General features: G+C 34.6%; 5 protein-coding genes and 1 non-coding gene across 7 annotated transcripts; 2 read left to right on the plus strand and 4 right to left on the minus strand.

Moving 5' to 3' along the window:
- The first annotated feature begins 161 nt into the window (after window positions 1-161).
- LOC17888217 (probable cyclic nucleotide-gated ion channel 14) lies at window positions 162-3,695 on the plus strand. The gene is made up of 7 exons (XM_006293305.2): window positions 162-452; window positions 671-1,217; window positions 1,409-1,621; window positions 1,785-2,086; window positions 2,160-2,271; window positions 2,354-2,590; window positions 2,735-3,695. The coding sequence occupies exons 1-7, from the start codon at window positions 424-426 to the stop codon at window positions 3,476-3,478; spliced, it is 2,184 nt and encodes a 727-aa protein (XP_006293367.1). The 5' UTR covers window positions 162-423; the 3' UTR covers window positions 3,479-3,695.
- LOC17888694 (probable xyloglucan glycosyltransferase 8) lies at window positions 3,400-7,291 on the minus strand. 2 transcript variants are annotated; one of them, XR_002834358.1, is made up of 7 exons: window positions 7,146-7,291; window positions 6,028-7,010; window positions 5,625-5,933; window positions 5,229-5,519; window positions 5,035-5,148; window positions 4,241-4,958; window positions 3,400-3,488 (listed from the first exon to the last, which is right to left on the minus strand). XR_002834358.1 is itself a non-coding variant. In XM_006293726.2 (6 exons), the coding sequence occupies exons 2-6, from the start codon at window positions 6,745-6,747 to the stop codon at window positions 4,320-4,322; spliced, it is 2,073 nt and encodes a 690-aa protein (XP_006293788.1). In that variant the 5' UTR covers window positions 6,748-7,010; window positions 7,146-7,291; the 3' UTR covers window positions 3,961-4,319. The 2 variants fall into 2 exon arrangements, 1 of the variants encoding a protein (XP_006293788.1); XM_006293726.2 differs by lacking the exon at window positions 3,400-3,488 and having other exon boundaries at window positions 3,961-4,958.
- Window positions 7,292-10,494: 3,203 nt separating this feature from the next.
- On the minus strand, window positions 10,495-14,879 carry LOC17887664 (ubiquitin carboxyl-terminal hydrolase 19). The gene is made up of 11 exons (XM_006293693.2): window positions 14,496-14,879; window positions 13,947-14,151; window positions 13,771-13,859; window positions 13,581-13,666; window positions 13,325-13,487; window positions 13,117-13,240; window positions 12,440-12,597; window positions 12,244-12,328; window positions 11,950-12,162; window positions 11,758-11,819; window positions 10,495-11,669 (listed from the first exon to the last, which is right to left on the minus strand). The coding sequence occupies exons 1-11, from the start codon at window positions 14,747-14,749 to the stop codon at window positions 10,898-10,900; spliced, it is 2,211 nt and encodes a 736-aa protein (XP_006293755.1). The 5' UTR covers window positions 14,750-14,879; the 3' UTR covers window positions 10,495-10,897.
- A 1,728-nt stretch (window positions 14,880-16,607) lies between these two features.
- On the minus strand, window positions 16,608-19,051 carry LOC17887956 (putative B3 domain-containing protein REM15). The gene is made up of 7 exons (XM_006293866.2): window positions 18,966-19,051; window positions 18,558-18,840; window positions 18,386-18,486; window positions 17,980-18,298; window positions 17,767-17,888; window positions 17,188-17,685; window positions 16,608-17,102 (listed from the first exon to the last, which is right to left on the minus strand). Exons 1-7 carry the CDS (start codon window positions 19,017-19,019, stop codon window positions 16,845-16,847), a joined length of 1,635 nt encoding a protein of 544 aa, XP_006293928.2. The 5' UTR covers window positions 19,020-19,051; the 3' UTR covers window positions 16,608-16,844.
- Window positions 19,052-19,930: 879 nt separating this feature from the next.
- LOC111831269 lies at window positions 19,931-20,093 on the plus strand. The gene has a single exon (XR_002834521.1). It is a non-coding gene; the product is annotated as a U1 spliceosomal RNA (small nuclear RNA).
- A 587-nt stretch (window positions 20,094-20,680) lies between these two features.
- On the minus strand, window positions 20,681-24,557 carry LOC111830910 (B3 domain-containing protein REM13). Its single transcript, XM_023783638.1, has 9 exons — window positions 24,369-24,557; window positions 24,031-24,277; window positions 23,865-23,939; window positions 23,655-23,782; window positions 22,960-23,463; window positions 22,416-22,877; window positions 21,829-22,335; window positions 21,339-21,710; window positions 20,681-21,240 (listed from the first exon to the last, which is right to left on the minus strand). Exons 1-9 carry the CDS (start codon window positions 24,432-24,434, stop codon window positions 20,977-20,979), a joined length of 2,625 nt encoding a protein of 874 aa, XP_023639406.1. The 5' UTR covers window positions 24,435-24,557; the 3' UTR covers window positions 20,681-20,976.
- Between the last annotated feature and the right edge of the window lie 1,519 nt (window positions 24,558-26,076).

Genomic DNA, 26,076 nt, shown 5'->3' on the forward strand with positions numbered 1-26,076 from the left:
GAGCTTTAATGGAAGCCACGTTCTCATCTCTGTCTCTCTCTTTACAATTTCCAAGAAAACATTAAAATAAATCACAACAAACAAGTTTAGTAATACTAATTTAACTTGTTTCTTTCACTCGTTTTAACCTTCTCTTTAGTCTTTAGACTTAGTTCTAGCAGCATTACATTAGCTGTTTCTTTCTTCTGCTTCTCTCTCTCTCTTCATCTTTTGTTCTTTCACGTAAAGTCAAACCCAATAAATCTGTTACAGCCCATCTCTCCTCTCTCTCTCTCTCTCTCTCTCTCTCTCTCTCTCTGCCATTTTCTTGAAACATGAACACAACCTTCTTCTCATACTCTGATTCCTTTCTCATTGTCTAAAACAAGAAGATAGAATCTGTTCTTGATTCTTGTTTTGACAAGTCTTTAACTTACACAAAAGATGGAGTTCAAAAGAGACAATACTGTCAGGTTCTAGAATTTTTTTCATCTTTTTTGGGTTCTCTCAATATGATGATTGTATAAAAAAAAGTTGGCCAATCCCAATAAAGTTTTGATCCTTTTTAAGTTTTTTTGTTTTCACATTCTTTTATACTAAATTTATATATCTTTATATAAGTCTTTCTAATTGCATTAGTACATTGTTTTGTAATGATCAGTTCTTGATCTTATTTTTTTGTTAATTACAGATTCTATGGAGACGAGAAACAACAAACCATAGAAGTAGGAGAGAAGCGAGTAGTGCCATTGTTCAAATCAACAACGGCTCAATTTACAAAACCAGAAGTAGTACAAAAGAAGAGCAAGACACGTTTGAAAATCCCAAGATTTGGTAGATTCAAAGTGTTTCCAGAGAACTTCGAGATCGAAAGAGACAAGATTCTAGATCCTGGTGGTGATGCTGTGCTTCAATGGAACAGGATTTTTCTCTTTTGGTGTCTTGTTGCACTTTACGTCGACCCTTTGTTCTTTTTTCTCTCTTCAGTCAAACGCAATGGTCGGTCTTCTTGTATGACTACAGATTTGAAGCTTGGGATCGTTATTACTTTCTTCAGAACACTAGCAGATTTGTTCTATGTTTTGCATATTGTTATCAAATTCAGAACAGCTTATGTTTCTCGTACTTCTAGAGTGTTTGGTCGTGGTGAACTTGTTAAAGATCCTAAGTTGATTGCTAGAAGATACTTGAGATCAGATTTCATTGTTGATCTCATCGCTTGTTTGCCTCTTCCTCAGGTATATATATAAAGTTATGCAAATCTTGATTCTTCATTACCCGTGTGGCCACTTTTGAGCTTTGGTCTCAATGCTTAATCCGTGGTAGACCCACGAACTAGTTGGGACCGAAGACCGGGGCCACATGGTTTTAGTTTCTTTATAGAGTTTTTGTTTGTATTAAGAGTTTGATGGTGTCTCTATTGTTGCAGATTGTTAGCTGGTTTATTTTGCCATCAATCAGAAGCTCGCATTCAGATCATACAACAAATGCTCTTGTGCTCATAGTTCTTGTTCAATACATTCCTCGCCTTTATCTTATTTTCCCTCTTAGCGCCGAGATTATCAAAGCAACTGGAGTTGTTACAACCACTGCTTGGGCCGGTGCTGCTTACAATCTCCTCCAGTATATGCTTGCTAGCCATGTGAGTTGATTAATGCTACATTAAGTATTAGGCTACCAGCTTATATAGTAGATGCTAAGTAGCTATGTTATGTTTTCTTGAAATTATGGAACTGGAGTGAGCTTGAGGCTCAGTTTAATGTTATGTTATGTTCTTCTTATGTTTTCACATTTGTGTTGTGTAGATTCTAGGTTCGGCGTGGTATCTATTGTCAATAGAACGCCAAGCGACGTGTTGGAAAGCAGAATGTCACAAAGAATCAGGGTCTCTACCGTGTATTACGGACTACTTTGATTGTGGTACATTGAACCGTCCCACTAGGCATGTCTGGGAGAATGTAACAGTTGTCTTCAGCAATTGTGATCCTTCGAATAATATCCAGTTCACATTCGGGATTTTCGCGGATGCTCTCACGAAAAACGTGGTTTCTTCGCCTTTCTTGGAGAAATATTTGTATTGCTTATGGTTTGGACTGCAGAATCTAAGGTATTTTTATTCAATTCATTACTCTTCTTCTCATTGCTTTACTGATTCTCCTAACATAGCTTTCTTGTAAAAGTTCTTATGGACAAAACCTGAGCACAAGTACCTCTGTTCTTGAGACAATGTTTGCTATCCTGGTGGCGATCTTTGGTCTGGTTTTGTTTGCTCTTTTAATAGGAAACATGCAGGTAAAATGTTAATCTCTTTTCTTGTTATCAGTAAAATTATAGAACTGAGTCAAGAATGATTATTTTGGTTGATGTATTATAGACGTATTTGCAATCAATCACGGTGAGGCTTGAGGAGTGGAGACTGAAGAGAAGAGACACAGAAGAATGGATGGGACATAGGCTACTACCGCAGAATCTAAGAGAACGAGTGAGGCGTTTCGTGCAGTATAAATGGCTGGCGACTCGAGGCGTTGATGAAGAAACCATTCTTCATTCATTACCTGCAGATCTTCGTAGAGACATCCAACGCCATCTCTGTCTCGATCTTGTTCGTCGTGTAAGTCTATTCACCACTCAACTCCAACACATTCCAACTGGTTTGACTGGTTTTTAGTCTACTTGAGTCGGTTGTTCAGCATAAAAAGATTGTACCATTCGGTGGTTTGTGGTCTGACTCGTAGTTCTTGCGATGATCTTTCAGGTACCGCTATTTGCGCAAATGGATGATCAATTACTAGATGCGATATGTGAACGATTAGCATCATCTCTAAGCACACAAGGGAACTATATTGTACGTGAAGGTGATCCAGTGACCGAAATGCTCTTCATCATCCGTGGAAAACTCGATAGCTCGACGACTAATGGAGGCAGAACCGGTTTCTACAACTCAATCACACTCAGACCAGGAGATTTCTGCGGAGAAGAGCTTCTCGCGTGGGCATTGCTACCAAAATCAACAGTAAACTTACCATCATCAACAAGAACAGTGCGAGCCTTAGAAGAAGTTGAAGCCTTTGCTTTACAAGCAGGGGATCTCAAATTTGTGGCAAACCAATTCAGGCGTTTACATAGCAAGAAGCTGCAACACACATTCCGTTATTACTCTCACCAGTGGAGAACTTGGGCTGCTTGTTTTGTACAAGTCGCTTGGAGACGGTATAAGAGGAAACTGTTGGCCAAGAGTCTTAGCTTGGCTGAGTCATTCTCTTCTTATGACGAAGAAGAAGCTGTAGCGGTTGCTGCAACCGAGGAGATGAGTCATGAAGGATTGACACAAAGCTCTAAAGCTCGTCATCATACATCTAATGTGAAACCACACTTTGCTGCAACCATACTTGCTTCAAGATTTGCTAAGAACACAAGAAGGACGGCTCATAAGTTGAAAGATGTTGAAATACCAATGCTGCCTAAACCAGATGAGCCAGATTTCTCAGTGGATGATTGAGTTGATTAACCTGTTTTGATATAACTTTATGTGAATCTTTTTTTAAGTTAGAAAAATTCAAAAGAACTTTGCTGCATGAAGTAATTCAGAAAATGTTCAGCAGTTTGTATAAATACAGAATAATCAATCATCTGACTATTTTTATTCAGAGATCATTGGACAAGAACAAGAACATGATCATCATTAGGTTTTGGTCTCAGAGAAGCTTATCAAAGTAGATCAGTTTTGTTTTTTTATCTCATCAACTCTCACATGATTTGTATTAATGCCATTATTGAGATTCACACGTCTCTCTGGTTTATGTTTCTGCCGACACTTTCCCTCCACGTTTTGACACAGATCCAGATGAGCTCTCAAGTCAAGACAAAAATGTATTTTTCTATTCTTACTTGTTCTAGTTTTGTCGGATCAGAATCTGGTTTTTCTTCTTTAGTTATTAATTCTCAGATCAGAGAATGAAATATGAAGATAAGATGTGATAATGAATTTAAAAATAGGAAGTTTAATCAGAAACCAAAAAAAGAGAGGAAGAGCTTTAAAGAAAAAGTTCTTTCATCAGACACTAAGCCACAAGTTTCTGACTTTGGTAGAGATGCTATCTATATATAGGTGTAATAACTATAAAATTGTAGCTTAAGACTCTAACCTACCAAGGGTTTAATCACAATGGAGAGAAGTAAGTAATAAACCAAAATTAAAATCAATAAATGCCTAACAAACTATGGCTACAACAAAAGGTGGTAATAGGAGAAGGAAACTCACAGAGTTAACTGAATCTTCTTGAATCATCATATTATCTGTAGCTCTGAAGCTTCTCATCTCCTTCTTCTGATTTGGTTACTCAACTCATCTGCTCGCCTATGAGATCTAGACCCACAAGAAGAAAGGTGAGACCTTGGAACAAGAGGAAGTAGAAATGTACTCCTTGTGAGGCCAAGAGACTCCTAACTGCTGCGGTGAGCAAAAGAAAAGCTAGCGCGAGCTCTTTGTGGAATATCTTATTCGTTTTCTTCAGGGGAACTGGTTGTTTCTTCTGTTCCTCAACTTGGTTTATCTCCATCAGCTGACTGTCTGAAACTCCTCTTAGTATTTGGTTTGGCATCTTCTTGGATTCTTTATCGGTGAGGCCCAAAAGATCAGATTCTGATGATCTTCCTGCTTTCTTTGTTACAATCCATTCGTAAGAGCTACCAAGTTGGAATAATCCAGAGACCATCGCGTTGAACTTGGTGACCGACATTGTGTTCTCAAACAAGAGGTAAGGAACAATAAAAGGGAAGGACTTTGGAGCAGGAAGAATGTTGAGTAATGACATGAATATCGGTACATAGCAGATGACCCAAACAGGAAGCTCGGCTTCTGGAACAAACATGGTGATGGGAAGAATCACGCAGAACAATGTGAAGGAGTAGAAAGGAAGTATGAGTTTCCTTAGAAGGAAGAATAGAAGTATCAGATTTGCCTTCTTCCACATTGCAATCTGCAGGAAGATAAAATAAACCATTACATCACTGAAATGATCACAGATTTTGTACCAAACAACAGTTTTTATATACCTTAGAGGTCAAGATCGCTCGAAGACACAAGCGAAATAGCTGCATAGGTCCTGAGTGCCATCGATGTTGCTGCTTCTTGTATGCTTCATATGACTCAGGAACTTCACAAAGAACCTAAAAATTATTTATACTTTTAGTCAAATTTAATCAAGGTTCTTCATGAAAATGCTACAAGAAACACAATATGATAGTACCTTGACATCGTTAAGATATATGAATTTCCATCCATGGAGATGAGCCCGAACAGCTATATCCATATCCTCGACAGTTGTCCTTTCAAGCCAACCTCCAGATTCCTCAAGGGCTTTGATTCTCCACACACCAGCAGTTCCATTGAAACCAAAGAAATTCAAGAACACACCATTTACCTGCTGCTCAACCTCAAAATGAAAACACAGATTGATGTTTTGGAGACGGGTCAACAAGTTCTCGTCTTTGTTCACAAACGCCCATCTAGCCTGAACCAAACCTAGCTCAGGATTCTCCTGAAATAACATTAGCATTTACATGTTAGAAGACTCACCTAATATGGTTCTCTCATACTCTTATGACAAAACCAAACATATTCACTAATTCACCTATCTACTGACCTTGAAATGTGGAACGGTTAGTTTAAGGAAATCCGAGTTAGGTTGGAAATCCGCATCAAAAATTGCAACAAACTCGTAAGCTTCCACATAATCACAGCTCATTGCAGATTTGAGGTTACCAGCTTTGTATCCAGTTCTAACCAGGCGATGCCGGTAAATTATGTTAACACCCTTTTGGCTCCATTTAGTAACCTCAGCTCTAATTAACTGCTGGATGCTTTCATCATCTGAATCATCTAGAACCTGAATCAGTATTCGATCTTTTGGCCAGTCAAGCTGGCACACAGCAGATATAGATTGCTCATATACCTAAACAAGAATAAACATTTATGTAACTCCATTAGTCTAATACCATAGTGAAACACATAACCATTTAAAAAGATTGATACTTTGTTCTCCATACCTCTCTCTCATTGCACATTGGTATCTGAACAAGAACCATTGGATACTCAGATCCTGACCCTTCAACGTCATCATTTCGAAAAGGCGCCTCAACGATTCTCGGCTTAATCTTCTTAAACTTGATCCAAAAACAGCCTAAGCAAAGAACCAAACGATCTACAGACTGTACAAGGAACAGCACAATACAAAACTTAGAGAGAGCTTTGATTGGAGGAGCGATATAATCAGCTCTTAAACTCAACCAACCAACATAAAGCAGATGAAACAAGCTCTGGATCTCGAGTTTGCTTGTCGGGATGTGTAAATTAGGGTTCTTGAAGTAATGCCATCCTCTGTAATAAGCAACTAATTCAAACCCAAGAATAGCTAATGAAGCAGCTAAGAAGAGCTTAATAGCTGAGAAAAGCCATCTGTCTCTACCAAGTCTCTCAGAGCCAAGTGGATGAGTGAAACTTAGCCGTCTCTTGACTGAACCAAGGAGAGACCAGAACAGTGTAGCTAGCCAAGTGAGACACCCAACAGCTCTGTGAGCTTTAAGAAGCAAAACCCAAGTCACTTGCTTAGCGTTCTTGCCTCTACTCTTCTCCATTGGTTGAAAAGCACTGTCAGGTTCCTCAACTTCAACGATTGAGTAATTGGGATTCTCCATTTTCACCACTACTGGTGTACCTCTTCTCGTATCTTTCGCCCACAAATCTGAAAAATCAAACCTTGGAGCCATTTTTTCGTTGCTAAAGACCCAAATCTCAAAGAAGAAGAAGTTAAAAGACGCAAATCTCAAAGTAGAAGATTTAAGCTAAACCCATCTCGGGAAACTTAAAATGGAGTGACTTTAAGTGAGTAAATCTTCAGACTTGAGGTTAAAGGAGAAGACTTTACAAGAAATTTGAACAACCCAGATCCAAAAACTCGGATATCTAAAGACCCATTTTAGAACAACAGACAAAGAAGCAGCAACAGCTCAAAGGGGTCATTAATAGTGACCTGCGAGAGAAGAGTAAAGACAATGAGTGGCTCGGGCAGAGAGAGAGAGAAAGGTTGATACTTGGCAATGGTAGATAGAGAGAGAGAGAGAAGCAGAAGAAAAAGGTATCTAACAAGTTTGTAAAGATCCCTTACACTTTCATTTGAATGTTTCCTCTTCAGCTATACCCACAATGATGGCTTCAACATGCAAATTCATCTCCTTTTTTTCCCAAAAATCAAATTTTTATAACAACACTTCATGAATCTTTCTTATAGAGTAGCATTTTTGAAAAAGAACAACTTTTGAATAAAGAGGACTAAATTCAAATGGTAGTGACTAGTGACCAGTGATTTATAAAATGGGCTACTAATCTAAAAAGGTACAAGTTCTAAAGCAATTTATTTTACTTTGTAATGACTTTGTAATGAGATTTTTGTAATAGCTTGACAAAAAAAAAAGGATTTTGTAATAATGTGGCAAATCTAGTTTTTAGGTTTTTGAATGATAAAAGATAAGTGAAGCTGAGACGTGGCAATTGCATTTGATCTGTTTACATTTATAAACATATATATCCAAAAACCAAACTATTCATCAAATGGGCAAAAGGCAAATCACATGGTTGAAATTTGAAAGATGTGGTGAAAAAAACAAACAAAATTGTAAGCAAAAACAAAATGTTCTTTAAGGTTCAAAGTGATTAAAAAGTTAGTATTATGTTTAATTTGTTATAAGTACTTAGTACTATTCAAAACTTAACATATCAGATTGAACTAGTATTTGGTATGGCCGGATGATCTAACAATATGATAGTTCTATTCTAGAAAAAGATATGTCTTTGTAATTTCAAAGTGATTAATAACAAGTTTAATGATGATATTAACATACCACTTTGAATTCTCATTTCAATTTTGTTCCCAATCGTTCTCAAGTTTGTTCAGTTTGTAATGGACATTTCTCCACGTTTTGTTAATATTTTTCAAAAGTTTAATTAATAATGGATTGAACTTGTATTGTTTTTGCTAGATTATGTGATACATCATCATTAATGAAGAACCATATAATTCTTTGGTGAGGATGATTTTTCAAAATCATTTAATAAGGTCAGGGTATATTCTTTTGCATTTTTGTTATATGTAATGTATATTATCAACTAGATTAATGAATCGAAAACACCATTAAAAATAAACAAATAAGTACTAAGAACACATTAAATTTTTATTCTTGATTTTAATTTCTTAAATAACTGGAAAAATTAGCAATTCTATATGAAAAATGGAAGTTTTACTTGAGAAGTATCAGAATGAAAAAGATCTAATTTAACATTTTAACTGATTTAAATTTGTAAATCTAATGTTATTTAAATTTGAAATAATAAAATTAGGTAAAATTATGTCAATTTTAAAGTATTTTCTTGACAAAGACTTTTTCTTTTCTAGTAATTATCATATATGCATGAAAAGCATGAATAGCTCGCACTGCATTAATTTCTTTTCTAGTAACAACAAGTTTTCTAGTAATGTTATTTAAATGCGAGCCTCGCAGCATTAATCATGTCATCATCTCTTAACTAATTTAAATTTAGGATCAATTTCAAAATATCCTTTTTCAAATATTACTTCTCAAAAATACCATTTTATATGTTTTGTAAATTTATTATTAAATATAATATAATATTAATTACTTTCTATGAAAAAAAATAAAAATTCTGTTTGAACTCTCTATATGATTTTTAATAATAAAGTTTAATTGAACAGAATATTTTTAATGATCATACTCATAAACTACAAAATTGACTAATAAATTTTTCAAAAACGCAATAAAATCTAGGGGAATTTCAAAAATACTCATTTTCCAATACCACTTTTTAAAAATACCATTTTTTAAAAATACCACTCTTTCTAATTTTATCAAAAAGTCACTATAAATTTTGAAATTAATCAAAAAAATATGTGTAAGCTTATATTATTTATAGACACAAGTTATCTTTATATGTGTGTAAATTTATATATATATTTGATTAATACCTTTTAAAAACCTTATAAAAACTTTGTAAACCTTATAAAAACCTTATAAAGGCCGTTTATAACTTTTTAAAACCTTATAAATATAGTCTCCCAGTAGTAATGACAAATCTTGATGTATCTTATCGACCATATAAAAGTTTATAATTTTTCATATTTGAAAAAGGGTATTTTTGAAAATAGATAGAAAAATGAGTATTTTTAAAAAGAGGTACATCAAAGCGGTTATTTTTCAAAAAAACTCTAAAATCTATGATTTTTTTATTATTTTACATAAGATATTTTTTAATTTAACTATAAATATTTGATATTAAGTAAAATCTTACTATTATATTATCAATAATAAGTGTTGATTGCGTAACTAGTATGAAAAAAAAAAACGGATTAACAGCTCAGATATACTAAAAACGATTTCACAAGAAAAATACCATAACGTACACATATTTACATAAATTATGAAGAAAAAAAAAACTAAATATTAATTTCCTATTTTGTGGTATATATAATTAGTCATCCTAATTTGTAAATGTGGTACGTTATCCATTGTCGAATCTAATAAAAAACGTAGTATAAATGATTGTTATCTAATGTATTACGACGAAAGTTATGTCAAACTTGCTAATTTAAGTATGTATGTCAAGCTTATGTTCAACGTCTTTGATCATCTTACCTCTCGCATGAATCTTAATATCAATTGATGCAATATATAGTTTTGGATCTTTCTACATTAACGTTGAAATAGTGTTAATAGATAATAAAACAAACACCACCATAACTAAAAGAGGAAGGAAGACAACTTTTGAAGTTTATCTTAATTAATTAATCTCTAAAGCTTAAGTAGTTGTAGCTTGTCGGCAAGTTCTTTTTGCTTCATAGGCTCCAGCAGCAAAGGCTATTAACGTCCAATCTTTGGTATATTGGCCCAAAAAGTGGAAGAACTATGTAAATGACAATTGGTGAAAATTGGTTATTTTTCTTCCATAAAATGTTTTTGTTTCATTAGTATTAATCTATGGAATGCAATTCTTAACGGAAATGAATTGTAAATCTAAATTTTTGAACATTAGTTTTTGTTTGATAAATAGGACATTCACGTTAAAAATATAATTGCGAAATTTAACGCGAATTTTAGTCTATTATGTAACGGGGATTTTCAAATATAAAGATAAATCTTAAATTTGAAATCCTAAGCATATCTCCAATCCCATTATATTTTAGAGTAACATTTTTTCCAACCATATTCTATATCTTACTCTAAAATATATTAAATTATAGAGTGACTCTATTATTTTACACTATTTTTTATTTTAGAGTAAGAAATAAGGTAATACATTGTAGCAAAATAATGCTCTATTTAGAGAAAAAAAATAAAGATATACATTAGAGATGTCTTAGCAAATAACCAACGATTTCTAGACTTTTTCTAAGTGTATAGTGATTATTACAATAATATTCTAAGCCAAAAAACATATTTTACCAGTAAAATTTCAAACTGAATCAACTATAAAGTTGCCAATGTGTTCCTCCTCTATTAAGTTTTTCAAGCTCTTAGACTTTGAGTTCAATGGTAAAATATACCAAAACAGACAAATATAAATAAAAAGAATAACTTGACGGATCCTGAAGTTTCCATCTCATATATGACTAATAAAGTACTAATCCTGGCTTTGTAAGCTCTATAGTTCACCAATAAGAACCCTAAATTTCTTCTAAATATGATAATCTCTCCAGGATCCAACAATTTCTATATAAATCCTTCAGCCACCAGAAGTTGCAGGGTCTAAAGCAATCTTTACCATCATTATTGTTAAGTTAGAAGCTCCCTTTTTCGAATTTTCAAGAGCCGTGAAAAATGTTTGTGGTTTCACCATCCTTTCGGATTTTCATTGAGCATCGAGCATCTCCGTGTCTGAATGGTCTTTCTCCAGGGGTTTGGACTCTGTAGCAGCCGATGGAGATGGAGTAGTCATGTCCAAACAAGAAGAATCAATAACCAGATTTTCAACAGCTGGATCTTCTTTCCCATTTGCTGCTTCTTCTTTTTGATCTGTTCCGGAGTCATGTTCCATGTCAACAGAAGGGTTTGATTCAGAATCTACTGTATCAACCCTCATGTCAACTTCCTTTCCTTCATCTTCAGAGACTGGCGCAGATGCTGACATTGACGACAATGGTGATTCTTTTTCGCATTCAAGGTCTTCTGAATGTGAGATGACTGGCATGGATGCTGACATTGACGACAATGATGATTCTTTTTCGCATTCAGGGTCTTCTGAATGTGAGATGACTGGCATGGATGCTGACATTGACGACAATGATGATTCTTTTTCGCATTCAGGGTCTTCTGAATGTGAGATGACTGGTATGGATGCTGACATTGACGACAATGGTGATTCTTTTTCGCATTCAGGGTCTTCTGAATGTGAGATGACTGGTACATATGCTGACATTGACGACAATGGTGGTTCTTTTTCGCTTTCAGGGTCATCTGAATGTGAGATGCTGCCGTTACACAGCGAGGACATTTTGATATCAATCGCCCCCACCTCAGAACTTTCAACAGAGCCCTCGTGGCTAGATTCTGTGTTTAACAATTCAGTTTTCTTCTCATCTTGACCTTCTTCGGATCTAAGACTTGATGGTCTGGGCTGAACCCTGCACCAATACCAGATATCATATTCTGTTAAAAGTATTTCTCTTAATACAGTTCTAGCAAATTCACAAACTCGGCAAAAGGTTCTACCTGCTGTAGAGAAGCATATATGCTCGCTGAGAAAGGACATCTTCTAGTTCAACCTTTTCCACCTATGATTATTTTCAGACGAGATTAGAAGATTTCTGAATATTCTAGTTTTCTTACAATCGCATTCTAGGTTAGGTCAATATGTGTAATAGCTAAACGAGACAACAAGAGAGGATAAAAGATGATTTTTACCTTAGCATCGTCTATTCTGTACCAGTTTCCACGAAAGTCCTTGACATAGCAAATGTAATGGCCGAAAAATGAGGCATTCAACATATCTAAATGCACAATCACAGCGTAGAGTTTGTATACATCTGATCCTTCTCCTCCACTGCTCATGTAAGGGCCAAGATCAAACGTCTCGGGAAAACTGATTCTTTTGTTCAGTTTACCGAATCTCCCACCCTGCACAAAATTTCAGATTTTTTAGATAATCGATGGCAGAAGATTAAGAAAAAGCGAAAGGGAGGATAATGGAGCACAAACCTGGAATCTTTTTAAGGCAATGGTAAGAATATTTGGAGCACAACGAATTGAAAGGCGCTTGCATGCCTTCACATAGTCATTGCATCTGGAAAAGAGAAAGTAAAGTTTGAGAAACACACTCCATTCACAGACCGTGCATATCAGCCATGTCTCTGTTTCAGGAAAAAAGTAAGGCTTCTGAAGGAATATAAAATACCTATCACATTTGTACAGATTATCTCCCTGTAGCCACTCTTTAGCTGTGAACTGATCAAGACATTCCTCCAATGATACGGCATCCCCGTGAATCTCAACAGTTAGATCCATCATATTTTCATATTGATCAGAAACATTACTGCAAGCAGTACACTGGACCTGCAAATTAATGAATCACAAATGAGGGGAAAAGTTCCAACAAGAGAGAGGACGATAATGCAAATCAACTGAACCAAGTTTCAAATATGAAACGTAGATATGCATGTTGGATATCTAAAGCAACCGAAGCAAGTTTCAAACATCATCAATAAAACCAACAAGCTGGGAAGAAAAGAGTGCAAGTGAGGTCCATCACACTTGACAAAACATTGAAAATGAGATCATGATTACAAGAAACCTAGGATATGGAAATCAGTCTTCCACTCTCTCACATTACAAACCTCTTAAAGAGAGGGTTGATAAGAAAGACAGAATCCAGCCCTTAGGTTAACTTGTTACAAACGATGCGAAATATCCAACCCACACCCTCTATGCGCTACTGTTTCAAACTCATTACCTAATGAGTTCTACGTATCAAACCTAAAGCTATACATATATTTTCTTGACACACTTTCCACCATTCTTGTATTAATTATAATAGTACCTTCATTGTATTATTAGAATTTGTAAATACAGTACCTGTGACTGAAGGAGGCCACCAAATATATATTGAATAAGTGTTGTTTCTTGAGCGCGAGGAGGCACCACTTTTTCTCCACCAAATTCATCGAGACAAACAGATTGCATCATGTCAATTGCAAACCTAAATCACATAAATTTTCAAATCATTAACTGACAGAACAGAAACTCCAGACTAGGCTTACACGAACAAGGAACAATTTCTGACCTCATCAACTCATGAGCATCCTCCTGTCTCCCATACCCAAGATTTCCACCAATATTAGGCAACCGCGAAATAATGTTCATTGGTGAAAAAGGATCGCGACTATGGTTTGCCCTGTCAAGATGACTTTCAAATTCACAGAAGAAGCACCATTCATTTCGCCTACCTGTTAAACGAAAGATAGAAACAATTGAAGTTCATACAGAAATTCCAATGGAAGAGACGTGAAGCATTAAAATTCCTATGATAAACAATTTACATTCTCTCTTGTGGCCTCTATCCAGAAGGTATGCAACAAGAGGGCGAGTCCAGGAAAGGCATTGTAGAACCACATTCGCGAAACAACTGAAAGAGGATTGACATAAAAAGAAAAAGAAAATCATTATAAAAAATTGAACTCACTTCAGTTGGTGCGTTAGAGCTACACTAGAATCCAGATGAACACAAACCTGTTTCCACAATTGGTGAGCCCACAAGGAGCCATTATTGGTCTGTCCCAGTTAAAATACTTAACAAAACTTTCGTATGGGAAAAGAACCTGCAGAAGAATGCATAAACAGAATCAGACTTCCACAACTATCAAGAGTAGGTGCCAAACATCAGATAAGTAAAAGAAGATCATCACATCTGTTGGTTTGACGGTAGCCTTGCTTTGGCTCAGTTGAGGAACCAATGCAACATTAGTCTTCTTAGAAGCAGAAATTTTCCCAAACAGAGAAGCTTTGATGTCGTGATCATCTCTTCCCACCGCTGATGAGTCAGTACTCCGCAACACCTTACATGTTAGTTTATGTCCTGAGCTCCAATCTGACTTTTGGCATTCCGCAGAGCTAGTACCACCAATGAACACAAATAAAACAGAAACACTAATCAAACAACACCTCCACTAAAATCCTAAAAAATCCAAACTTTCAAAAGCAAAACTAAAGGAACATTGCAAACTATACAATGGTCCAATTCTATCTCCAACTACGTCCAAATTAAATCCCAAAACCCTAATAAGGAGCAACCGGAGCTAATAACAAAGGAGACGAATTTACAAAACCGATACAACTAAAATCCTAAAAATCGAAACTTTAACAAGAAAGATCGTTCCTTTATTAATCCCCAGCTACATCTAAACCAAATCCAAACCCTAACAACAGAGAAATTTAAAATCTTTAGCAACACATACCAATACCGAGCAGATTTGCAACGAGAGCACTTCTTGGTAGAAACCTTCCCACAGACGGAACATTCAGCCGTGTCGGGAACCATGAAATCTCTACGATGGTCTCTATCGAAACCACCGGAGCCACCACCACCGACCTCGAAGTACTTTGCAGCCGTTCTTTTAACAAAGTAGAGAAGACCGATTGAGACAAAGAAGAGCGTTAAGATAAGCTGCGTGTAGAATTTCAGATCCACAGGTAATACAACTTCATGCATCTAATTCACAATCGTAGCTCCTTCTCTCAAACATCGATCTTCTTCTTCTTCGTTTCTCAGATTGGATTCGGAGATGCCAAGAGAATCTCCTCTGTTTTTTTGGTTTTTGCTCTGTGTTTAGTTTAGGTCCTTAAAGAATTGGGAATGGGCTTATAATAAACAACACATGAGAAAGAGAGAGCCTTTAGCTTAACTAATTAATTAGCTTTGGACACTTTTATTTAGTTATTTCCTTTTTTTTTTTTTTTTTTTTTTCTCTTTGTCAATTTATAGTTATTACAAGCCAACTACTATTTTTCTGGATCTATTTACATTATAAGAAATTTAATATTAATGATAATTAATTACACATATCATGCCTCTTTCTAAATAAATGTAAGATATGAAACATATTATGAATGATAAATAATAATAAAGAACCAGAATAAATATTTTTTATATATAACCAATTTCTTTTTTGATAAAGTATAAGAAAAAAATTCAAGAAACATTAGTAAAAAAAAAATGGTAATCCAGACGATTTGTCTTTTTTTTTTTCTTTTTCTGTGTGTATGTACACCTAATGTAATAACTCGGGATCTCTATTGTGGATATTATACCTCTTTTACAAATTAATAAAGAATTTAAGGTTTTTTAAAAAATTGGAAGCAATAAGTTTATATATGAAGATTAATGGTTGAGTTTGTTGAAACAAAAAAAAAGGATTAATGGCAAATATATAAAGAAAAAAAAAGGAGAGGAAAGGACTTAGTCATGTAGCGTTGAAATACAATTATAGTTCACTCAACCTTTGTCAAATTAAACAATTTATATGTGCCGCTTTTTTCAAATTAGTGCTGAGTAGCTTTCGACTAATCTTTTTTTGGCAAAAAAAAACTCATTTATCTCTATTTATGTGTTTGCATTGCACATTTTTTTTTTATTTTTTTTGGAATAGTAAATATCCCTTCTTATGATTATTTGCTTTCGTAATCTCTAATCATATCTACAATTTCCTTATCTCAACACTCTCACATCTGATTAATCAAGTGAGCTGCATATTTTTTTTTATAATCACCACTCATGTTTAGAGTGTCACGACTTGCAAGTTCTTTTTATTTACTGTTTATGTGTTGTGATAAGTATATTTTAACGTCGATGTTTAGTTTATACTGTTTTTAATTTTGTTTGTTTTATTTGAATAGTTTTATAAATAATTTTAAGTCAATATTGAAAATAAAAAATATATATCGGTCAACTTATGTTCACAAATTTTTTAGATATTGTAGCTTTTAAATCTCTAATTCCTATTCATAAAGTCATAAGTTTTGTAAATATAATAAAGTTAATTATAGTAAATTATTAACTTTATATTATATAGTTTGTCTTAACCAAAAATAATTGAGCTAAAATAGATAAAAGCTAGGTATACATGAGTGTCATAATTGGTTTTATAGTAATTGTATGTGATCACTGGAATAAAAAAAAATATAAGTATCAAATAAAATTAAAAATTAACAAAAAAACCTATATTGTAAACAATATTTGATGTTCATAATATCTTGTCTCAAGTATCAAATAGTAAATTTTCTCTATATATTTGTTTACATATATTAATGTCAGAAAATTTGATTTATAATAAAATACAATATGTTGAATTGATTCAGAAATTCACCAAATTTCTTTCTCGAGTTCAATTTTTATACCATTAAAAGTTTAAATCTATACTAATTGCTTCAAAAACCTTGTGAAGTTACAAATAGGATCGATAAGTGACACCTTCGTTGGTGTTTCTTTAAATCACAAGGTGCAGATTCTGCTCCTAACTAAACACCACCAAAACAAAGATATACCAAAAAACAATATTTTAAGAGTTAAGTTTGATCATACAACAGAGTGAACATACTTACTAAAACACACTACAATAGTACAGTTTTAGACCTTAAGAGTTAAGTTTGATCATACAACAGTAGTGAACATACATACAAAAACACACTACAATAGTACTGTTTTAGACCTTAAGAGTTAAGCCGACCATTGTTAAATCTTACCTAAGAAAAGAGAGTCAAACATTGATTCATGTCAACATTATACTCATATACAGTTTCATTTTGGTTTATAGGTTCACCTTGGAGCGAAACTTAAGGACACAGGTGGTCTCTTCTTCCCAAATCAGCTCCAACTTGATTGATTCATTTGCCTTCACACCGTTAGCTTCGAGGAATCCTTTCCAGCCTCCTACCAGTCTTAGTCTTTCACTATTAGCGCCCTCCGAGCGCAGTTTCGTGGACCACTTCCTACCTTGTTTATCCAACAGAGCCATTTTAGTTTCTTTATTGATGCCATTCGTCCTAGTGAAGGGTATCGGAAAACGCTGCAACACAGATTCACATAATGATGTCAGATTTGTTAGACAAGTACAAAGACATATTAGTGGTTTTGAGAGTGATGAAACTAACCATTACAGAACATGAGATGTTGTAAGGTCTAAGACTTAACGTCACAAACCGGTTTTTGGATGGTGAAGATGAAGAATTCCATCTCAACCTACGCTTCTTTGAGCTTTCCTGTGAGATTTTCTTGTTTTGGCTACTCTCTTTATTGCTACCATGATCTGTCGAAAGAGACTCTACTTCCTTCACTTCTTCTTCTTCTTCTTCCTTAGCTTCTTCTTCTTCTTCCTCCTTAGCTTCTTCTTCTTGTTCTTCCTCTTCTGCCTCATTGGGAGTCAAACGTAGAGTAAGAGTTCCTTCTTTTTTGATCAGTTTGAATGTTACAACCATTTTAGCTCTAAGGCCATTATCAAGGCAGAAACTTCTCCATCCTCGGAGGAAAGCAGTTCCGCAGCTCTTTCGTCTCAAATCTAAAGTCCATGATCTGCCCTTTTCATTCAGCAGAATCATATCTCCACATCTTCCATCTATACCATTTTCCCTCATAAACCACTTTGGAAGATACTGAAAAATTCATAACAATACAACATACATGTTATCTAATTCAGATCCAAGAGTGGTTCAAATAAAAAGTATAGAATATACCATAGTGTCATAACGTAGCATCGAAGGCGAAATATTAGCCACAAAACAAGAGGTATCTAGTGAAGAGGACTCTGTTTCTCTTCTTGGATTCTTCTCTGTCTCCATCTTCTTTTGAATCTTCCCTGAAAAAGAAAGGAATAAACTAACCAAATCACATTTCTAGAACATCAAGTGCCATGGTTAGAGATAGAGAGATCAAACAGAACAGCTCACCAATGTTGCTATCTTCATGGCATTCCGGTTCTGTGGAAGGAGAAACATCATTAGCTTCTTCTTCTACTGGCTCTTTTGGTACCAAACGTAGAACACGAGTTCCTCCTCTTTGGATCAGTTTGAAAGTGAAGGTATCCCCATCTTTAAGTCCATTGGCATCACAAAAAACTCTCCAACCTCCTCTGATATAAACATTTCCACATGCTGGCTTTTTATGCAGTTTAAAAGTCCATGTTCTGCCCTTTTCATTCATCAGAACAATCTCTCCAGATCCATTGATTACACGACTATTTGCCTTCACAAAAGGCCTTGGAAAAAGCTGAAAAGATACATTACAATACAACATGAAAACAAACCCTAGAAATGAGGAGTTCCTTTAGGGAGTTCAAGTTAAGATTTAGCATACCAATAAGTCATAACGTATACTCGAAGGTGCGACCTTAGCTACAAAACAAGATGGATCTAGTGAAGAAGTCTCTGCTTCTTTATTAGGACTCTTCTTCTCCTCTGAAAAAGAAGAGAACATATTTCTTAATTATCAATCACAGAGTTAGAAAGAGAGACAGAACACAACTCACCGAGGTTGCTTTCTTGGTCGAAACAAGAACCATACTGAAGCTCACAAGAACTAGGTCCCAAGAGTGTCACATGAAAAGCCAAGTGTCTCTCTTGTCTAAAAATGGCAATGTCGCCAATTCGAAGATCATGTGCAATAGCAAACTCTTCCCAACCATCAGTGAATCTTTGGCCATCTATCTTCACATTCCAGATAATCTTGGAGACGTCTGATGTTAGCTCAGCCGTAGACTTCTGCTCATCTCTTCCTTCTATATACTTCAAAAAGAAAGCTACAGGAATTGTCTGAAGCAACATGCAAATACAAAACCAGACTCAAACATTCTCAATTTTAGCTTGTCAGAGAGACAGAAAAAAACATATATAAAAAATTGTATAGAGAGAATGAGAGAGAGAGAGAGAGAGAGTACCAAGTGGCTGTGAAATCCGGGAAGAAGAGGTTTGAAGAAATGTTTATTCGCCATCCCCAAAATCTTGAGAAGCTCTAAATCTCCAAAAGTGTCAGTGTTCTTGGGAAATCTGAGTCTTTAAAAGAAGAGCCTTGATGATGACATTTATTTCTAGGCAGAGATCTTTAATATGGATATTGGATACAGTATTTTAATGTTGATTTTTAGAACCGATTTTGTTTAAACAGTCCGGTTCGGTTCGAATGTTTCAAACCGGTTTAGCAGTCTAGAAAATCTGAATAATCACATTAGCAAACGCAAAAATGTTCACTTTTACCTAAACAATTTTTAGTAAAAAAATTATGTAAATAAGCGGATATATTTTGTTTTTGCAGGATAATTCTTTTTTTTTTTTGGTTACAAAAATATTTTAATTGTAAAATTAAGAAAATAATCATTTAAAATTAAAATTATTTTATTTATTCGAATAATATTTCTTCACAACTTTTTTTTTAAATTAATATATTTTTGATAAACCTATATTTTTGTTATCAAATATTATTTAAAATATATTAAAATATATTGAAATTTTTTTCTTTTTGAGAAAATATAATATAAGTATATATTGGTGATATAATATTATATTTTTTTCGTTTAATCAATACGAAAAATGTGGTGTAGTTACTCTTTTTTTTGTATTTATTAGTATTTATCAATCAAATCTCTTAACTAATTGTGTCTTCAACTTTGTTCTTTTTACTCAAGCTTTACATAAGCTAACAACAACTAAAGAACAAACCGGACAATAATTGGGACCTAGAGCATCCGACACATGTGTATAATTGAGAGAAACCAGTACGTTGTTGGAAATCACTAGCTTAAAACGACACGATGTGTGTTCACGAAGATATTACCACATCGCTTGATTCCAAAATTATGACTGTAAGAAGTATAGTATAAATATCAAAGTAGATGGTCCGTTTTAATTACTTACCTGGACGGGGTCAACTCGTGATCATGAAGACGAGTGGCCTAGGCTAGTGACCACATTGCACATTACGTTGGGGTGCTTAGCCTAAGGTCTTCCTATAAGGAAGATCCTGCGTCATTATTTGTGGAAGAGGGGGTTTGCGTTCGCGCAGCCCCTACCATTCATCATATATCTCAAAAATTTACAAACAAAACCTTCCTGTTATGTGATGAATGGTAGGGGCTGCGCGACAAACATGATGTAAATTTTCGTTTTGGAGCATCCTTGTTCTTCTCCTCTACAATGTTCTCTTCCTCACTGCTAAGTTTTGTGGCAACAGATTCTGTCTTGCTAGCCTTCTATCACTACTAGATTCTGAAGTAGAGTAACTGAGCACAGGCGTTTTCCCGGTTCGCACTAGTTGAAACATAGAAAAACCTCCTGCTTTTTGACAGTTCTCACCACATAAATCTCTCCAATCTAGGCTTATATAGAAGGTATCAGACGATTCGTTAACCCTCAGATCCAATACCCATGCATGATCTTTCCCCTCCATCTGTTAAAACAATCTCGCGACATTTTCTTGTAAGACCATTTGCGCTTGTGAAATGTGGTGGAAGATACTGCAAGATCAGATTAAACCACAAGACTCGGATTATTCTGCTTAGGAGCCTGCTTTGTATATCACTGTCATTTTCAGAATTTCCCTCATGACTCTTTCTTTAGTTTCTTGGCTAACCAACATACCAACAATATATAGCAAACGTGAACAAACAGTTTCTTTAGTTTCATGAAGACTATAGGTACAGAAGAGTTTTCTTTTTTGTGTACTTTTGGCACTACAAACAGATGAAGAAGCAGCGACTATGTATTACAGCAAAATACTTAAGACATTTCATAACCAAACACAATTTTGAGAACAATGCGGATGATGTCTCAATAACGCAAGCATTAAAGGAACTAATGGACAAATCTAAACCTTTCTCACAATCCTATTCTTTTTACCTAAAGCAAACAATAAACATATACACATAGGCCCTAATTTTCACATGTTATCTCTTCCTAAATAAAAGTTTTGTGTTTAGTCTCCGGAGAAGAAAACTTAAGTACCGGAGTTGTATCTCGTTTGTCAATGAACTTCAAAGTAAAAGGCTCTCCTAACTGCACGCCATTAGCCTCACAAAAGCCTTTCCAACCACACCCCAAAGCGACAGTTCCATCTCTTGTCAACAGATATGCTGACCATTCCATTCCGTTTTCACACCAAAGAGTTATCTTCCCAAGTTTGTTGATACCATTAGCCTTCATGAATTGACTTGGAAGTATCTGCAAATGGTTTATACAAACACATCTCTCATTACCAATTATAATTCAAGAGCGAAAACCAACTCAAATCGGAAACAAGAATAGTTTGATGAAGTTACCAGTTTACTGGCTTTAACATCTTCAGGTGTGAGTGCTAATGTCACGAGTCTTTTTTCGATTGCTGGGGATGAATCTCTGCTTTTCGGTTTTGAGAAAATTGACTCTTCCTTGTTAGAATTTGAATAGCTAAAGTCTGTACGTAACAGACTGAGTATAGGAGTTGTGTCTTCCCATGTTAGCTTCATCGTAAAGGATTCGCCTAGCTTAAAGTTATTTGCTTCAGTAAACTCTTGCCAACCTTGTCCCAAACTCATTGTTCCTTTCTTGTCTAGTTGAAGCTTTGTCAGCCACTTTGTACCATCTGTATCCAACAGACATATCGTTCCAGGCTTGTTAATATTATTCTCCCTCACAAATTGTGCTGTGAGGACCTGGAAACAAATTAAAACGAGAGTATTATTAATAACCAGTTGTTGTGTGATAAAACCAGCAAGAGTAAAAAGGGAGAAAAACAAATCCTCTGAAACAAGAGTTGTTTAACAAACTTACCAGTCTGTTTCTTTCGACACTGGAAGGTGTAATTGTTAATGTCACAAATTGTTTTTGGCTCGACGGAGTTAAATTTCTCACTCTCCGATGATTTCTCTCTCTATTGACTGACCTCCTCTCCTCTTTGTTGTTTTTTTCTTTGCTGCTCTCATCTTTGATGTTCTTGTCTTTGCTGATTTTTTTACAAGTGCTAGGTTCTATGGGTAGAGACTTTTTCTGGTTTGTTTCGGAACACCCTTCTCCTGCTTCTCTGCCAATGCTACGTTCTGAAGGACACAAGCTGAGCACAGGAGTTTGGTCTTCCCAAATCAACTCGAGCGTAAAGGAGTCACCTGTCTTTAAGCCATTATTTTTAACAAAATCTTTCCAGCCGGTTCTTAAGAGCATGGTTCCTTTTGTTTTGTCTAATGACAAAACCGTCTGGTACTTTATACCGTCTTTTCCCAACAAAGTAATGATCCCAGGCTTATTGATGCCATTCTCCCTTGTGAAATTCTTTGAGAGACGCTGTTAAAGATCTCGGTTAAGTAAAAAAGGTTTTCAAAACCAATTAAAGGACTAAAACAAGAGTCGTTTGAAAAACTTACCAATCTATTCCTTTCGAAACTGGCAGGTGTAATTGTTAACGTCAGAAATTGTTTGTCGCTTGATGGAGTTGAATCTCTCCATTTCAGATGATTCTTCTTTTTCTCCTGCGACCTGCTCTCCTCATTATTCTCATCGTTGCTGATCTTGTCTATGTTGCGAGTATCTATGAGACAAGATTTTTTCTCGATAGCTTTTAAAAACTCTTCTAGCTCTCTGTCACAGTTAGATTCTGCACAGCACAAACTAAGCACAGGAATTGTTTCTTCCCATATCAACTTGAGTGTGAAGCCCGACTCTAAGCCGTTTGCTTTAACAAAATCTTTCCAACCCTTTCCCAAAGACGTTGTTCCTTTCTTGTCCACTCCAAGATTTGTCAACCACCTTCTACCATCTTTATCCAAAAGACATATCTCCCCAGGCTTAGTGATGCCATTATCCCTCACGAAGGGCGCTGCAAGACTCTGTAGATATTTAACAGAAGCCTAATAAACATGCGTCAAAACTAATAAGAGCAGAATCAAGAGTTGTTTTTCATAAACTTACCAAATTTCTAATTCTGACATAATCCGGAGGAAGTGTAAACTTTATGAATCGCTTATGACATGGCGAATATGATGAATATGGTGAACCTCTTGGTTTCAGAATATACTCTTTTTTTTCTATCCCCATCAATGAGTTCAACGAGCTGCACTCGTCTTTACTGCCCTCCCTTGCTATGTTCTCTACCTCACTACTAAGTTTTGTGACAACAGATTCTATCTTGCTAGCTTCCGAACAGTCTCTTTGCCTTCTGTCACTAACGGATTCTGTAGTAGAGAAACTGAGCACAGGTGTTTCCCCGTTTCCCACTAGTTCAAACATGAAGAATCCTCCAGCTTTTTGACCATTTTCATCACAGAAATTTCTCCAACCTCTTATGTAAAAAGTATCAGATGATTCGTTAAACTCTAGACCCAATGCCCATGATCTTTCCTTTCCATCTCTTAAAACAATCTTACGGCAGTTTCTCTTAAGAGAATTTGAGCTTGTGAAACGTAGTGGAAGATACTGCAAGCACCAGATTAAACACAAGATGGACTAAATCAAACTTGAAGCTAAAAATACACAGTAACCTAACATGTTTTACCAAACTAAACAAAGACAAATTGAAGTTAACTTATGATTGTGGTTGATAAAACCACAAAATGCAAGAACGATTAGTATGATATTGAGGTCAATGCAGGGATAAAGCAAAATACCAGTGTATCTGTAGTTAGATTCAGACCCGTGACAAAGGCCACAAAACAAGAGTTGTCTGCTGATGAAGAAGAAGAAACTGCTTCTGCTTCTTCACTGTTTGTCTTCGCTCTCTTCTCTCTAGGAAGCTCTGAAATCAAAAACATGTTAAAACCTTAGATACTGTTACAGTGTTACAATATAATATAGCATTCAAGATAAGTGAACTTCACCTTCATCATCAACAACATCTCCATTGTTTGATGAAAACTCCACTTCATGCAAACGCCTTTTCAACAAATTTTTACCTGATTTAACAAATTAACAGCTCTTTTTCTTACAAAACACATATTCAAAACACTAATCTCTAAAACACATAACAAATGACTTAGGTTATACCTTCATTTCTTTGAATCTCCGAGCAATTAGGTCCTAAATCAGAAAAATGGAACACACTATCCCCAACATATCTAACAACAACAACATCTCCGATTCGAAAATCATTAGCCACAACAAAATCCTTCCAGCCGTCAGTAAATCTCCGACCAGACATCTTCACTTCCCACGTTCTGTCCGAAACGTCCGATTTCAACTCCGCTACGCTTCTTCCTTCAACATACTTTGAGAAGAAGCTTTCAGGAATCGTCTACAACAACAACAAGATATAAAATGATTACACAGAAGAGATGAATCGTATACAGAAAGAGAGAAGAAGAAGAAGAAGAAGAGAGAGTTACGAAGTGTGTGTGAAAGCCATGAACAAGTGTATGGAAGAACTGCGGATGAATCCTTGATGTCGCCATTGTCGAAGTAGCTAAAACTTTGAAGAGAATAAAGAAACTAAACGTTTCAAACACAGAAGCTTTATGATTACGAGTGGAAGAATTGTAATCTCTCCGATGATCTCTCTCCCCCTCCCTATTTGTCTCGCTCCGGTTTAGTTTTTTTTTCCGGCGAAATCAGAAAAACATCAAGCATCTCCATCTCTCAAAAGAGATTGGGCCTACGGAAAAAAACAAATGAGCCTATTAAATTCTTTACAGGCCCAATCTATATGGGAGTTTTGCAAATATAATTAAAAAATTGTTTAGTTTTGAAAAAGTAATAAGTTTTTGACAAATATAAAACTACCAAAATTCAATTGTCAATTGACCGACCAAGAAAAATAATTAAAATACTGTTTTAGTTTATTTTTAACACTAAAATAAAAATAAAAATTGTTTTATAAAATAATAATAATATATTATTAGCATAATACTTTTTTAACTGGACTAAACTTCATTAAAATCATAATCTATGTAACTAATATATTTGGGTTGGTAATTTTTCTTTTATGCATATTGGTTATTATTTTTCATATAATTTGTGTATCTATTTATCTTTTTAGATATTTTGGATTTTCATTTGATTTTCCATTCGGCATGGTTCAAATCATATAACTTTGCTTTAAGTATTTGAGGATTTATTCAGATATATTACAACTGATTAGATTATTAGTTATGTTTGGTTATTTTATATATCCTTAGGAGCATATGAAAAATCCAAAATATATATGTTTTTTCTATTACATCAAACCAAATAATATGGCTCCCAAATCCTAATCAATCAAGTGAACACTATTTACTTTGAAAACCACTCCGAATATGCACACATAATAATACCTTTGAAAAACAACGCCAAATATTAATATAAATTAAAAATATGTGCAATTTTAATTTAAGTTATTAGGGTTTTGTATAAATTATTTAAAATTAAGTTATTATGGTGTCTTATATAAACGTATTATAAATAATCTTTTGAAAGTTATTAATAATCTTTTGAAAGTTATTAATTTTATTTATCTCTGAATAAGACCTCATGACTTCCGGTAAAATATGAGTAACATCTACTTTAGCTGGTTTTTTTATCGCAGAAAGATTAGAGAATATCAATTGAGTTTGAGGTTATGAGAGATAAAAGACAGTCCTTTTTACACTTTGGTTACACGTTGGATTCAAGTGGTTATAAGTCAGTCTAAAGATAGGACATAACCAAACATAAATAATACATTTGGGTTGATAATTACTATCTTTTATATAATGGTTATTATTTTTCAGGTATTTTCTGTAACTATTTATTTTTTTAAATGTTTTGGATATTCATTCGATTTTTGGTTCGGCATCGTTAGGATTCTAGTAGTTTGATTTAGGTATTTGAGGATTCATTAGAATATATAACATATGATTTGATTATTAGTTATGCTTGGTTATTTTATCTACCCTAGGAGCATATGATAAAAGGGACATTTGCAAAAATATTTTTCTTAGTACTTTTTGCAAAAATAATTTTTTGTTTTCTATTTCAATTTAGTAACTGGAGTTTTGGATTTAGAATTTAGTCGTTTTGCATATAGAAAAGATATATTATTGGATGTAAATAAATAAATAAATAAATATATATATATAT

This window comes from Capsella rubella, unplaced genomic scaffold, assembly GCF_000375325.1.
Source record: "Capsella rubella cultivar Monte Gargano unplaced genomic scaffold, Caprub1_0 scaffold_4, whole genome shotgun sequence".
NCBI lineage: Eukaryota > Viridiplantae > Streptophyta > Magnoliopsida > Brassicales > Brassicaceae > Capsella > Capsella rubella.